The sequence below is a fragment of the Stegastes partitus genome, unplaced genomic scaffold, assembly GCF_000690725.1.
Source record: "Stegastes partitus isolate 25-593 unplaced genomic scaffold, Stegastes_partitus-1.0.2 Scaffold120, whole genome shotgun sequence".
NCBI lineage: Eukaryota > Metazoa > Chordata > Actinopteri > Pomacentridae > Stegastes > Stegastes partitus.
The window spans coordinates 711,024-723,711 of NW_007577851.1; the positions used below are offsets into that span (position 1 = coordinate 711,024).

At 49.0% G+C, this 12,688-nt stretch overlaps 2 protein-coding genes across 4 annotated transcripts in view; one reads left to right on the forward strand and one right to left on the reverse strand.

Moving 5' to 3' along the window:
• Positions 1 to 8,914, forward strand: part of kif16ba (kinesin family member 16Ba) — a 27,681-nt gene extending 18,767 nt beyond the window's left edge. Inside the window, exons 21-27 of one of the 3 annotated variants that reach the window (XM_008278335.1) lie at positions 267 to 375; positions 580 to 627; positions 1,432 to 1,479; positions 5,005 to 5,127; positions 6,097 to 6,186; positions 6,269 to 6,352; positions 6,860 to 8,914. In XM_008278335.1, coding sequence (XP_008276557.1) covers positions 267 to 375; positions 580 to 627; positions 1,432 to 1,479; positions 5,005 to 5,127; positions 6,097 to 6,186; positions 6,269 to 6,352; positions 6,860 to 7,015 — 658 coding nt within the window. In that variant the 3' untranslated portion in view covers positions 7,016 to 8,914. Of the gene's footprint in view, positions 1 to 266; positions 376 to 579; positions 628 to 1,431; positions 1,480 to 3,797; positions 4,869 to 5,004; positions 5,128 to 6,096; positions 6,187 to 6,268; positions 6,353 to 6,859 lie in introns of those variants that run through there. The other 2 variants (XM_008278336.1, XM_008278337.1) reach the window with 2 other exon arrangements.
• Positions 8,915 to 8,976: 62 nt separating this feature from the next.
• LOC103354804 (growth arrest-specific protein 8-like) lies at positions 8,977 to 11,787 on the reverse strand. Its single transcript, XM_008278350.1, has 10 exons — positions 11,776 to 11,787; positions 11,393 to 11,650; positions 10,957 to 11,163; positions 10,821 to 10,875; positions 10,473 to 10,678; positions 10,185 to 10,352; positions 9,727 to 9,813; positions 9,422 to 9,631; positions 9,265 to 9,330; positions 8,977 to 9,194 (listed from the first exon to the last, which is right to left on the reverse strand). Exons 1-10 carry the CDS (start codon positions 11,785 to 11,787, stop codon positions 9,075 to 9,077), a joined length of 1,389 nt encoding a protein of 462 aa, XP_008276572.1. The 3' UTR covers positions 8,977 to 9,074.
• Positions 11,788 to 12,688: the final 901 nt, after the last annotated feature.

The following is a 12,688-nucleotide window of genomic DNA, read 5'->3' on the forward strand; positions in this document are numbered from 1 at the left end:
ACCTGCTGCTGACCAGTTAACCTGCTGACCAGTTGACCTGCTGCTGACCAGTTGACCTGCTGCTGACCAGTTAACTCGACTATCTGCACTGATTTACCCTCTGAACACTCAACAGCAGGTTTAAAAACAGACAGAATTGACGTCTAACTCTCCGACGGTCATTGAACTGCCCATGTGTGACGTTCACGTGGGAGTTCTGATGGGTCCGTTTGGATCAGCCAGCTGTTTGTTCTGACCGGTTTGTTCTCTGTCCTGGTCTGTGGCAGGATAAACGCGTACATCGAAGAGGAAGTCCAGCGGCGGTTACGAAAGATGAATCTTCTGAACGGCGGCGGCAGCAACATGGATCTGTCTCTGTCCTGTGAATCGCTCAGAGTAAGAACTCTCCCACACACCTCAGCACTCTGTCTGACCCGCGGAGGGCTACTGAGGTGCAGCCGTTGGGTTTCACCTCAGGACCTCCAGCCTCTCCGTCCGCCTGCTCATGTTTTGGCTCTAGAGCTGACTGTAGACGTCCAGCAGTAATAAGATGTGAGCCTTTTCTGTGTACAACTGATATTTAGCTCTTTAACCCTGCAGGAGGAGGAGGAATTTAGCGACTGTAGCTCTGTTAGATTGACAGACGAGGTAAGACCAGGATCCAGCCGCCCTTGACTTACGTTTCCTCTCAATGAGACTCTCCCTGCTCTGCAATCTGCATGACTCCCCCGAATATGGTTTCATTACCTTTAATTCGATCCTTCTCTTCCTGGTTTTGATTTCTCCTGGTTTTGTTCCATCTGTCCCCCTTTTCCTGTCAACACCAAGAACAATTTGTTATTGAAGAAATAACCCTCTGAACCCCAAAACTCACCGGCAGGTTTTAGAGGTGCGTTGTGTTTTTCTATAAATTGCTGAAATGATGCTATTTAACCTCCGGAAACTGTGGGAAAAAACACACAGTCCTTGAACGCGTCATGTGTGACAAGGGTTGTGAGTTTTCTACTATACTTCATTAAATCTGAGCTCTCCTCAGAACCGCTTCATGTTACGTATCTCGTTTCAAAATGTGCAAAAACTGAACCAAATCTGAATCTGCAAACAAAAGAAACGTGTCCTCAGTACAGCCATGAGGCCATCAGCCAGTCTTCACAACATAACACGCTGGACATGTTGATTCAATACTTTAGCAAAGTCACCAAACGTCTCTCTGGTCTCCACGGTTCTGAGTCCTGCTGACAGAAGACGTCTCTGAGTTCTGTCTCCTCCTTCATGTTGTTCTGGTTCCACAGAGCTGCAGGACTTTCTGCTGAAACATGAAGGTGGAGCTGAAAACACTCATAATCTGCTCTGAGGGTTCAGAGGGTTACTCCGAAAACTGTTGCCTGCTGTGTTGCAGAAAGTGTTGACATTTGAAGATCACCGGCTGTTGTTTCGTTCTCATTGTTTCAGGACGATGAAAAGCAGCAAAACGTGAATCCCAGGAGGCTCAAATATGAGGTAAGACCAGGGTCGGGCTGTGGTTCTGGGATTATTACTGTTTAACAGTTAATCACTACAGAAGTGTGATTGTGCAGCAGTTCTACGCTGGCAGTGGTTCTGTGTCTGCATCATGTGAACACGCATGCTCTTAATTACATCATTAAAATCTGAGCAGGATTCGACACGTGACGTTACTGTAAAGGTCCAATTCCAGTCACTCCAGTTTGGTTTGACTGGTTTCTGTTTGTGGTGTGAGACAAGTTAGGGAAGTCTGCAGCGTTCAGGTGTTGAGTTGGACTGGTTGGTTAATCTGCTCTCATCAGTGTCAAGTGCTTCTTTCACCAGGAGAAAAGTTCTACATCAGCCTCCAGGAATCATCCATTATCTTTAGACAGGCCGCCTGCGAACACCCCCGAGTTTTCACAACTTTTGAACCAGTCCAACCTGATGGAGACTCACCAGTCTAACCTACGTAACGTTGACTAAACATTTACTAGGAGTCCAAACTAACTGGCACCATGTCAGAGAAGGTCTAGGACTAGTTGTAGAGGTCTGAGGACTAGTTATCAAAGTCTGAAGACTAGTTGTTGTGGATAGTATCTAGGTATAGAAGCCTGGAACTAGCTCTAGAGGTCTGGGGACTAGTTGTAGAGATCCAAGGACTAGTTGTAGAGGTCTGAGAGGGTTTTATTTACAGGAAGAAGCTTTTTTAAAAAGAACTTCTGTAAAGGACATCGTTGTTGTCACCAGAAAGAATATAATCATTTAAACTGTTTTCAAATGATGCTACTTGTGTTTGATTGGAGTTTAAAGGTTTCTGAAAGCTAGTGTTTTGTTCACTTGTCAACCTAATTTGCATGTCAAACCTCTTCACACTTAATTTCGAATCACTTACGACTCACCTGAGCACCTGGTGACTGGAGGAGCTGTAATTCTCAGTGGGGTGGATGATGGCCTTCAGGTGTAATTCAAAGAGCCTTCACGTCCTTGGTGATGTAGTCATGGACTCCCCCTTGTGCACACAGAGAGCCTGCCGGTCTGGCCTCCTGCCTTCCCTCGAGTCTGAGGCAAACTCTGCTCCTAACGTCCAGGAGAACGTGTTGGAAGAACCAGAGAGCAGCTTCATGAAGCTGTACAGAGAAGATAAACTAGAACCCACAGCTGGAAACAAGGAAGTTCCTCACAGAGATAGTGACAGCGACAAACGCTGGCAAAGAGAAGTGAACGTTCCTCTGGGAGACGGTGGCCGAGGTGTTCTTCACGTCCAACCACACGAGTTTGGTGTCACTTCAGCAAACACCAAGAGCAGCAGATCTGATAAAAACGAGAACATCACTGATAACAGAAGGGATCCTACCTGCTGTGTTCCAGGAGATGATAAAACGGAGGAGCTGCTGGATACTGGACGCCCTTTTTCTTACTCGGAGGACGAAGTCAAACCCCAAACACGTGGCACAGAAGATGCAGAACTTTCTGGTGATCAATCATCAGAGTCGCAGAGTTCTGGCAATGACTGCATCAGTTCCAAGGAAGAGTCGAAAGAGTCAGTGAATGGTGAAATTAAACAAGAGACGGATGCAGGAACAGAGAACGCGACGGCCAGCAGGGGCTACGTTTTTGGATTCTTTGCCGACAAGCTGTCGGAAGCCTACAAAGACGCCGGTCGACGGCTGCAGGGCACACGGGACATCATCCGAAATGTTCAGTTAGCTGAAATGAAGGTTGTCCTCACTCAGTACGTGACCATGATGTCTAAGGAGCTGCCGCTGCCTCGCCTCATGCAGCTTCAGCAACAGCCAGAACCCTGCATCAGTGCAGAAAACCAGGTCCGTTCAGCGGACCTCTCGCAGGATCGCGCCCTCACTGTTCCTCAGAACTGCAGCATGTCTGTGACCCTGGACGTCTCAGGATGTCCTGAAGGATCTGTGTCCTCGGTCAGAAACACCAGTCCTCAAGTGTTTCATCAGCGGCTGGTCGCGCTGCCGCCGGCTCTGTCTCAGCTGCAGACGTTTTCCTCCCAGGAGATGAAGGAAAAGTTGGAATCTCTGTTTCCTCTGATACAAGGCAGCAAGCTTCTGGGTGTCTTCTGGGTCAGAACGGCCAACAGTAAGCGCCCCTTCCCAAAGCCTGGCTGTTTGCTGTTGTCTGAAAACGATGTAATAGTCGTTTCATCTGGCGCAGATTCTACAGACACACTGACTGCGTTTCATCATTTTAAACTCCTGGAAATCAAGGAGGTCCAGATCGGTTTGGCTGGACAACACGTTCGCCTAATCGGCTCCGCTGAAGACACCGTGTTAGCCGTCTTCACCCACAGCAAAGATCTAACCCAAGAGTTCTGCAAGGCTCTGCTCAAGGCTCTGTCTCCTGAAGCGTTCTTTCAAGGTCACCCGTTACTCTCTGAAGACCTCATGGTCCTCTCTCTGGATTGGACCTCCAGTGTTCCCGACATCGTCCTGGACAGCGGCCTTTGCGTCACCTCCAGATTCAAGCGTGTCCTCGCAGACCTGCTCTACATCGTCCACGGGAACATGGACGCTCCCGGCAGGCCTTCGCTGGCTCACGTCTGTCCTCTGCTCTACGCCAGCGTGAAGGTCGAGAGTGCCACCCGTGTGCTTCCGGGCGCCATCTTCCAGCTCCTCCTGACAGATACTCACGTGGTTCTTCTCCGGGAGGACGGCGTCTTCCATCCGGTGCCGAGGGGGTCCAGTCTGGTTCCGGCCCGGCCTCAGTTTCAGGGACTCGAGCTCCGCAAGCGCTCAGACATCAGATGCCTGCTGGTGAAGCAGAACGACGGCTGCCTGCTGGTGGAAATCGTCTTTTCAATCCACAAGCCTCAGAAGAGGAAGGTGCAGCTCAGACGGGGTTCAGCTGATCCGGCCGGCGCCGCCAACAGCACCGGCGACTCCTGGAAGTTACGCTTTGGCTGCACAGCAGAAGCTCAGATCTTAATCAAACATCTGTGTGTGTGAAGGCAGACGTTTGTTTTAGGGTGTTGAATAACTTCAGAGGTGTCGTCTGAGAAGGTGATTCTTCAAGGAACCGACCTGAAATGGACACACATGAAAGTATTTTAAAGTATTTTAAAACCTTTTTAAACCCGGTCTGTGGTGTGATCTGGGTAACTCGTTATCTAATCCGACCGTGTTCAGGAGTTCACTGTGAGTCTGATGAACTCTACAGATGAAGCGTCATTAGAGGAAGTCGCTGTCTGTCTGTCGTGTTGATGATTCTTGTTGTTCATGTGAAGAGGGAACGTTTTGTCTTATTGCATAAATGGATCCGAAATGTATCACGAGATGAAGTAATTATGAATAAAATGTGGTGAGTGTGTGCTTAGAGGAGTACTGTCTCGTGCAGTGATGGCGTGTTGCTGTTGGAGACTGAATAATAAAGACTGGAACGGATTTCTGTCGTCTCTTTGTTCACGTTTAAGCCCAGGTTTGGAGGCCCACAGTGATGGTGATGTGTTTCTGAGTGAACCTTTTGCTCTCCGCCTCTCTTTCCTCTGTTTTTCTGCCCTCTGTCCGCCGACCTCTGCAGCACCTGGTGTCTCGTAATCCTGCGGCGAGCAGCGACGGCGTCCAGGAGCCCGTCAGAGTTAGCATCCCTCGCTACGTCCTCCGCGGGCAGGGCAAGGACGAGCACTTTGAGTTCGAGGTGAAGGTGAGTTCGAGCATCTCCGTCGTCCTTCTGTGCACGGTTCCACACATCGTCTCTGGATGTTTCATCTGTGAATAAAGGTTTACGGGCATTTCATAGAAAGCTCTTCAGAACCAGATGATTCTTTATCTACAGTAACTTTAGTTTGTTCCACAGTTCCACAGAGGAGGGTCCAGATTGATCACCTTAATGGACTTTTTCCATCATTTCTGAGCCTCAGAACTTCATCAGTCCAGCAGATAGACACATGACATGTAGGAGGAAGAACACGTCTGAGCGTTTTGAATCATTCCAGACGAGCTTACAATCATTGTGGACATTTTTCACAACACTGGACAGATTTAGGACAGAATTTTTTAGTCATTCTGCACAATTTTGAGCCATTTTAAACAATTTTGAGTCATTTTAGACTAATTCTGACTCATTAGAGACCCACTTTGAGTAATTTTGGACATTTTAAAAATAACTTTGGACAGATTTTACACATTTATGGACTTTTTAACATCATCCTGGACCAGCTTCATGTCATTTTGGACATTTTTCACAGTTTTGGACACATTTTAGTTGTTTGTTGTTTTAGACATTTCTTGAGTCATTCTGGGCAGATTTAAATACATTTAGCATCTGATGGACATTTTTTGGACTATTTTTGAGTTGTTTTTGGCTGTATTTAGTCATTTTGGACCATTTCTGAGCCTCAGAACTTCATCAGTACAGCAGATAGACACATGACATGTAGGAGGAGGAACACATCTGGGTTCTGCTAGAACCTGACACCAGATCAGTTCTACATCCATCCAGGTGTCTCAGTCTGAACACTGGACCTGGTTCCTCTGTAGCCAGCTGGTACCATCAGTCTTCCACTCGTACATTTCTCTGTTCTGGCTGCAGCGTGAAGTCCTGACATGAAGGCTGTGTTTCTGATGTACGCTTCGTCTGTCTCCACGTTTACACGAGTCTCTCCTGCAACAGATCACGGTGATGGAGGAGACATGGACGGTGTTCAGACGCTACAGTCGCTTCCGGGAAATGCACAGGAGCCTCAAGTCCAAGTATCCGGAGGTGAGAAGACCACGTCAGGTTCACGTTTGGATCTGGTGGGCTGTTTGTGGAACCGTCTGACGTGTCGTGTTGTTGCTTCCAGCTGGCAGCTCTCGAGTTTCCGCCAAAGAAGCTGTTTGGAAACAGGGACGAGCGGATGGTGGCCGAGCGCCGGAGTCACCTGGAGGCAGGACACCTGAGCAGCTACACACCGACGAGCCACAACATCACAAACACCTGCTGCTGCACAGCCAGGCCCACGTTACCATAGTGACGGCTGTATTATCTGTTGCTGTCTGCTCAGTACCTGATGTTCATCATGGTCATAGACAGGAGCTCATTTAACACGTTTCAAACTGAGCTTTGACCCTTAAAGCTCAGGTCTCAGGTCCCAGAGGTCCAGTCAGAGGCTCCGTCCTCCAGGGTTCAGTCTGAGCCCGTCACAGAAAGCACTGTCTCAGAAACTATTGAGTAAATCAGTCTAATTAGTAACTGTGTGTTTCTGAGCTGGTGGAGCAGAAGCTGTGACGGTGGGAGATGGACCGATCCAGAACACGGCTGGATGTTCCTGGAGGTCCGATCAGACCTGCAGCTCGGTGTTCTGCTGTTGTGGCTCCTCGTGTTCGTACTCAAACAAAGACACACGTAGAAGCAGCAGTGTTGGGCCGTCATGTTCTGTTTCTGTTCTCTGCAGCGTTACCTGAGGAACCTGTTCCGGGTCATGCTGTTGTCCTCCAGCTCTCCTCTCAGAACCCACCAAGACGTCCGTCTGTCCAAACGGGACGTCTGCGAGTTCTCGCCGTTCTTCAAGAAGGGCGTCTTCGAGCACGGCAGCCACGGCACCGGCTGAGCGGGGCGCTGAGGCCCGACCAGAACCGACCCATCTGTGCCTTTTCCTTCCAAGAGAGACTTCCGGGTCGGTGTGAGCTCACCCGCCGTCCCACCTGGAGCTGGGCTGTACGTCCGCTGTGATGTCTGGCCGAGCTGAGGATCCACTGAATGAACAGTTTTAATAATCCGAGTCACTGATCAGACGACGAAGTCGCTGTTCCGTCTGAAATGAAAGATTTCTTTCTTTATTCTGTGAACTGGACGCTTTCCTTCACCGACACTGAATCAAAGAACCTTTAATGAACCTGAAACGGTTTCACACTGATCATGTGGCCCATTCTGTAAAAAACCCACCAGAACCTCCTCAGGTGTTCTGACAGAGTGGATCCTCCTACAGATGGTCCTGGTAGGTTCTGGAGGTCAAACGGTCCTGGTTCTGACCAACCACCATCACACAGTTTGGTTCAAATGACATGAGAGCTGTCCAGGATTGCAGACAGAACTCTGAACGGACTCAGATTCATGAACCCGACTCCAGATTGGGCAGAAATGAGTTCAGCATCCAAAGTGACTCCAAAACGAGTTTCTCTGTAAAAACAGGACGTTTCATTTAGAACCAGGTGTTCTGACCCAACACTGTGACTGAGGAATGAATAACAAGAGTCCAGAAATACTGAATAAGTTTAGAACTACTGAAATGTGTCCAGTGGTGACTCCCAGTTGGACAGAAATGACAGTCCTGATGTGAAAACATGCAGAACCAGAACCTTGTCTGGTCCAGCTTCACCACATCAGGTTCTGCTGACGTCAGAGCCTCAGCAGTCGGTGAAATGTGACCAGAGACTGGGTTCTGTTGCCACCACAGTTGTATTTCTGCAGATGCTGAACCGTTGAAGTGGCTTCATGCGGCTGCAGACGCATGAAATTCTCTGAATTCAGCCAGAACATTTGCCAGAACTCAGTTTTGTGTCTCAAACTCCAGATTGTGAGCAGACTGGAGGATCGCTGCTGTCTGATCTGAGGCTTCAGCTGTTTCCAGGATGAAACGTCGGCCTCCAGCTTCTGATGAAGAACCAGGACTGTGTTTGGACGTCTGAGTCCAGCTGCTGCCTGTGTTGGTACCGAGGCCGTAAACGCTCACGTCAGCAGAGAAGAAGAAGAAGAAGCAGAACTGCTGCCTCCCTGCTCTGTACATACTCAGCTACAGCTTAGCTTAGCGTAGCTTAGCTTAGCTTCGCTATTAGCACGGCTCTGTGTAAAAGGAATAAATGTGGTTTTACACTCGCATTACAAGACCTTTTATTTATATATATGTAAACACACACATTTCCTGAATATTTATGTCCAGACGTTTTTCCACAGATTTTACTTCAATATTCAGGTTTATTGTTTCGCTTTTTTCCAAACTAAATCATTTTTCAGGCCCTCTTGCATTTCTTTTCTTTTTTTCTTGGTGGAATTTGTTATTTGGGGGTAAATTATTTGTTTACTATTATTTTTCTGATATTTTATTTACATCTTCTGAACTACTTTCCAGATATTTGTCGCCGTCTACGTGACATTTTTCAGACCGATTATTCTGATCAAACTTTCAGACATTTTTTCCACATTTTTGAGGAAGTATTTTATTACATTTATCATTTTTAGTCTTTTTTTCAGGTAAATTTTCTGATCTCACCAAAATGTTTCGTCACGTATGGAGCACTTGTGATTTGCAGAACTTTTATTGTGTAATATTCAGACTTTTGGGGCCATTTCATACATTTTGGGGGGAAATGTTGTTATTCTTATTAAACAGGGGACTGCTTGTTATGCAGGAACGCAGCAGCTTCCTAAATGATTCCTTTAAACACTTTGATGTGTTTTTGTCTGTTTTCAGGTGAAACAGAATAAACGATGACTCAGTGAAAAACTCAAACAGCATTTATTCATATTTATATCAACATTTATCAACTGTGGGCAGCAGGAGACCAAACTACACAGATGAAGACGTGCAGCTCGTCTCCAGGTGTGAGCAGGTGTAACCAGGTGTGAGCAGGTGTAACCAGGAGCCCGGACAGTCGCCTCCCAGCTCCAGCTCAGGGTTTCGGTGTCGTTCTGTTCTGGATCTGCTCGGCCGGCCTGAAGTGGAAGTCGTGCAGAGGGACGCCCAGAGCCTTCAGCCTGTCCGTACAGGTGAGCAGCAGCTCCTCGTACTCCTGCAGGTGAGACGTCAGCAGGTGAGCTGCACCGACGCAACACCGAGCCGATCGCTGACCGACAACTCACCTGACAGTCCTGACCCAAGTCCTGCTGCAGCGACTGGACCGACGCCTGCTGACGCTGCAGGACTTCCTGCAAACAACACAACAGTCACACACTCTGTCTGGTCAGTGTGTGGTGGTTCTGTGTCTGTGCTGAGAAGCGGCCCGGTGTGGTCCGGTACCTCCAGCCTGCTGGCGGCGCTGGTTCTGGCCTGTGGCTCGGTGCTGCAGACGGACAGAGCGGCGCAGAGCTGAGCCTCCTTCTTCTGCAGAGTCTGGGTCAGCGCCGCCAGCTTCCTCTGCAGCAGCATCTCCTTCAGCCCGCTGCTCTGCTGCAGGTCCAGAACCGCCTGCGTCTGCCGGCTCAGCAGCTCGTCCCGCTCCCGCTCCACCTGCCCGACACCAGAACACACCAGAAGGCAGCGTCAGAACACGGCATGGGCCCGTGGACCGGCGCTGACGGGTGGCGGTGGGAGAGGCGGCTGACCTTGTGGCAGGCCTGGCGCAGCAGCTCGTGCTCCACCGTCAGGTCTCGCAGCTCCTTCTCCATCAGCTTCACCTGAGCCCGGCTCACCTGTCGCACAGAACCAGCAGCACAGTTTGAAGGTTCAGAGGTTAAACCGAGTGTCTCGGTTCTGTCCCGAGTTCGGCTGAACATCTGTTAAAACTGATATCAGGCACCGGGAGAAGAACAACATGAAGAACCATGTGGACAGAGGAACGGGTCTCCTGGAACAGTTCTGTTCAGTTCAGACGTGTTTTCCTTGGTGTTGACATCTTGGTGCCACCTGAGGCCGTGTGATGGATATGTGGAGCCATGTTCTTATTTTTTATGCCTAAATAAAACGACACTGGGACTGGTTCTGTTCAGTCCAGACCTGATTCTGCATGTGGCTGTGTCCAGTGTTGTGCAGCAGAACCTGATGCTCTGGGTGCAGAACCTACCGCCCTCCTGGCCTCGGCCTCGTCGTGTTCCTGCACCCGTTTCTGCAGTTCCTGCTTCTTGTGTTCCGCCTCCTGCAGAACCTCCGTCAGACGCCGGTTCTCCTGCTGAGCTGCTGAAAGTTCTTTGTCTGCTCGCGCCTGCCGCTTCTGCACCTCAGCCAGTTCCTCCTACAGAACGCCAGCACAGCAAACAGAACCCATCCTGAACCCGGAGAACATGAGCAGCTTTACTCTCTGAGTTCTGCAGCTACGTTCTGTCGCTGGGACCGGTTCCTTCTAACGGCTCACCTTCAGCAGGTTCTGGTCCGCCAGCAGTTTATTTTGAACAGAAGTGTAGTACTCCTCGGCTCCCCGCACAGCCCGGTCCTGGTTCTCGATCAGAACCGCAATGCGACTCTTCATCTGGTCGTCCAGCTCGGCCACCTCGGCCCGCCGCCGCTTCTCCTCCACCGTGATCAGCGACTGCATCTGCTGGTGGAACTTTGCCTCCATTTCTGAGGACAGAAGGTTCAGGAACAGATGTGTGAGGAACGTTTGAGGAACGTTTGTGAGGAACTTTCAGGAACAGCTGGTAAATGGTAGATGTTCTCCAGCTCACAGCTGTGCCTGCTTTCTTGCAGGTTCTCTGGTTCTCACCTCGGATCCTGCGGTCGTACTCGTTGTTCAGCTCCATCAGCTCCACCTGGTGTTTCTGTGGAGAACGCAGAGTGTGAGTCTGCGGTGTTCAGGTGGACAAATCAAACGTCACAGTGGTTTTCGGAGAACATCTCACCAGTTTCAGCTCCTTGATGGAGTTCTCGCTGTGGAGCTTTTTCTCCCTGAGTTCTGCCTGCAGGCCGTGAACATCTCTGCGCAGCCCGAGCTCCGCCTCCCGGTGCCGGTTCTGGACCAGTGAGGACGAGGCCACCCCTTCCAGCTTCTGCTCAGTGGTCGTGTTGTGGTGCTCAGACAGAACGTGCTTCAGCTTCTGCTTGTAGACCTGCAAACCAACAAACAGCCATAAACCAGCCGCTCAGGTCAGGGTGGGGTTAGGTTAAATTTAGGTTAGGGTTAGGGTTAAAGTTAGGTTGGGTTTAGGGTAAAGTTAGGTTAGGATTAGGTTGGGTTTAGGTTAAATTTAGGCTTGGTTTAGATTAAGGTTAGTTTTAGGTTACAGGAAGGTTAGCGCTGGGTTAGAATGTTTAAGGAACTGTGTGTGTGCAGCTCACTGTGATCTCCACTCGGTGGCGCTCCTCGGCCTCCTCCTTCTCCCTGTGTCGGTTCCTGAGCTCGGCCTTCGTCTCCTCCAGGTTCCTCTTGGAGATGTCCCACAGCGCCTGGGTTTTGTCCCGCTCCAGCTGGAAGAAGCTCCTCTCCTCCCGCTCTCGGTCCAGCTCCTCCCGGAGACGAATGATGTGTTCCTCCAGCTGCAGGACAGACACACTGCTGTGGTGCAACGTACAGCAGGGTTCCACAGAAGACACCTGCTGCTAAGCTAACACGCTAACCTCAATCCACAGCAGTACAGAAATACACCTGGTGCTAAGCTAACACGCTAACCTCACTCCACAGCGGTACAGGAATACACCTGGTGCTAAGCTAACACGCTAACCTCACTCCACATCATCCCAGAATGTAAAATATTAAACAAGTCAATCAGATAATCTGTGATTCAGGTTGAAAAGTGAAGAAAAAGTGAAAAGTTCCATCTTTGAGCACATTAACAAAACACTGATGATGCAGACGAATCGGTAGATAATCTGATCTCAGTAGAACCGAGTCGGTTTCTAAATAGAACTAATAACATAATGTTGTAACTGTAGGATCATATTGTTTAGTTTCAGACCCAGTGTGTGACATAAACCTGGTCTGAAGGAGGACCGTGATGTACTGTTGTCTCATTTCTTTGTGAAATCCCACCTCATCATAACATAACATAATCAGATGTACTAACAAGACTTTAGTGGGGAATTTCTCATCCTGACTATCATGGAAACTATTTGATAAGATGACACAGAGTCTCTGGTCTTAGAGATTGTTCTCAATAGAACACAAACTGAAGTCACGGCTGGACTGATGAACAGTAGTTTACCTTCAAGCTTCCATTCAGTCACTTTATCAGTGTCATAAGCTTAATAAGGAACAGTTCACTCTGGAGAACCACAGTCTGAAAACATATATGTGTGTTTTCTTAGTTCACAAATACCGTTTTTAATTATCCAGTTTATGATCTAAAAGTTTGGGCCAATCAGAGATGGTCCTGCAGAACTGGTTCTAAACAGTCTGAGGGACAGTGTAGTGCAGGTTTCAGGTCTGCATGAGGACAAGCAGCAGCATCTCTAAAGGTTCTGGACGGTAAAGCGGTTCCAGACAGCACCAGGCAGCACTGAGCTAAACGAACACTGTCTGACTTTATGAAAATGTGGAACAAACTGAGAATCTGAGCTGAAAGTTCAGTTTCCCTCAAGTGTCCAATCAGAAGCTGACTTCTGCCGTTAGCCGTTAGCATCCGACCTGATCTTTGG

Excerpts from the sequence above, each read along its gene's own strand:
- LOC103354804 (XM_008278350.1), bottom strand. Across the intron at positions 10,353-10,472 it reads CGGACCAGAACCTGCTGAAG|GAGGAACTGGCTGAGGTGCA; the intron begins GTGAGCCGTTAG and ends GGCGTTCTGTAG. Across the intron at positions 9,632-9,726 it reads TGCGCCAGGCCTGCCACAAG|GTGGAGCGGGAGCGGGACGA; the intron begins GTCAGCCGCCTC and ends GGTGTCGGGCAG.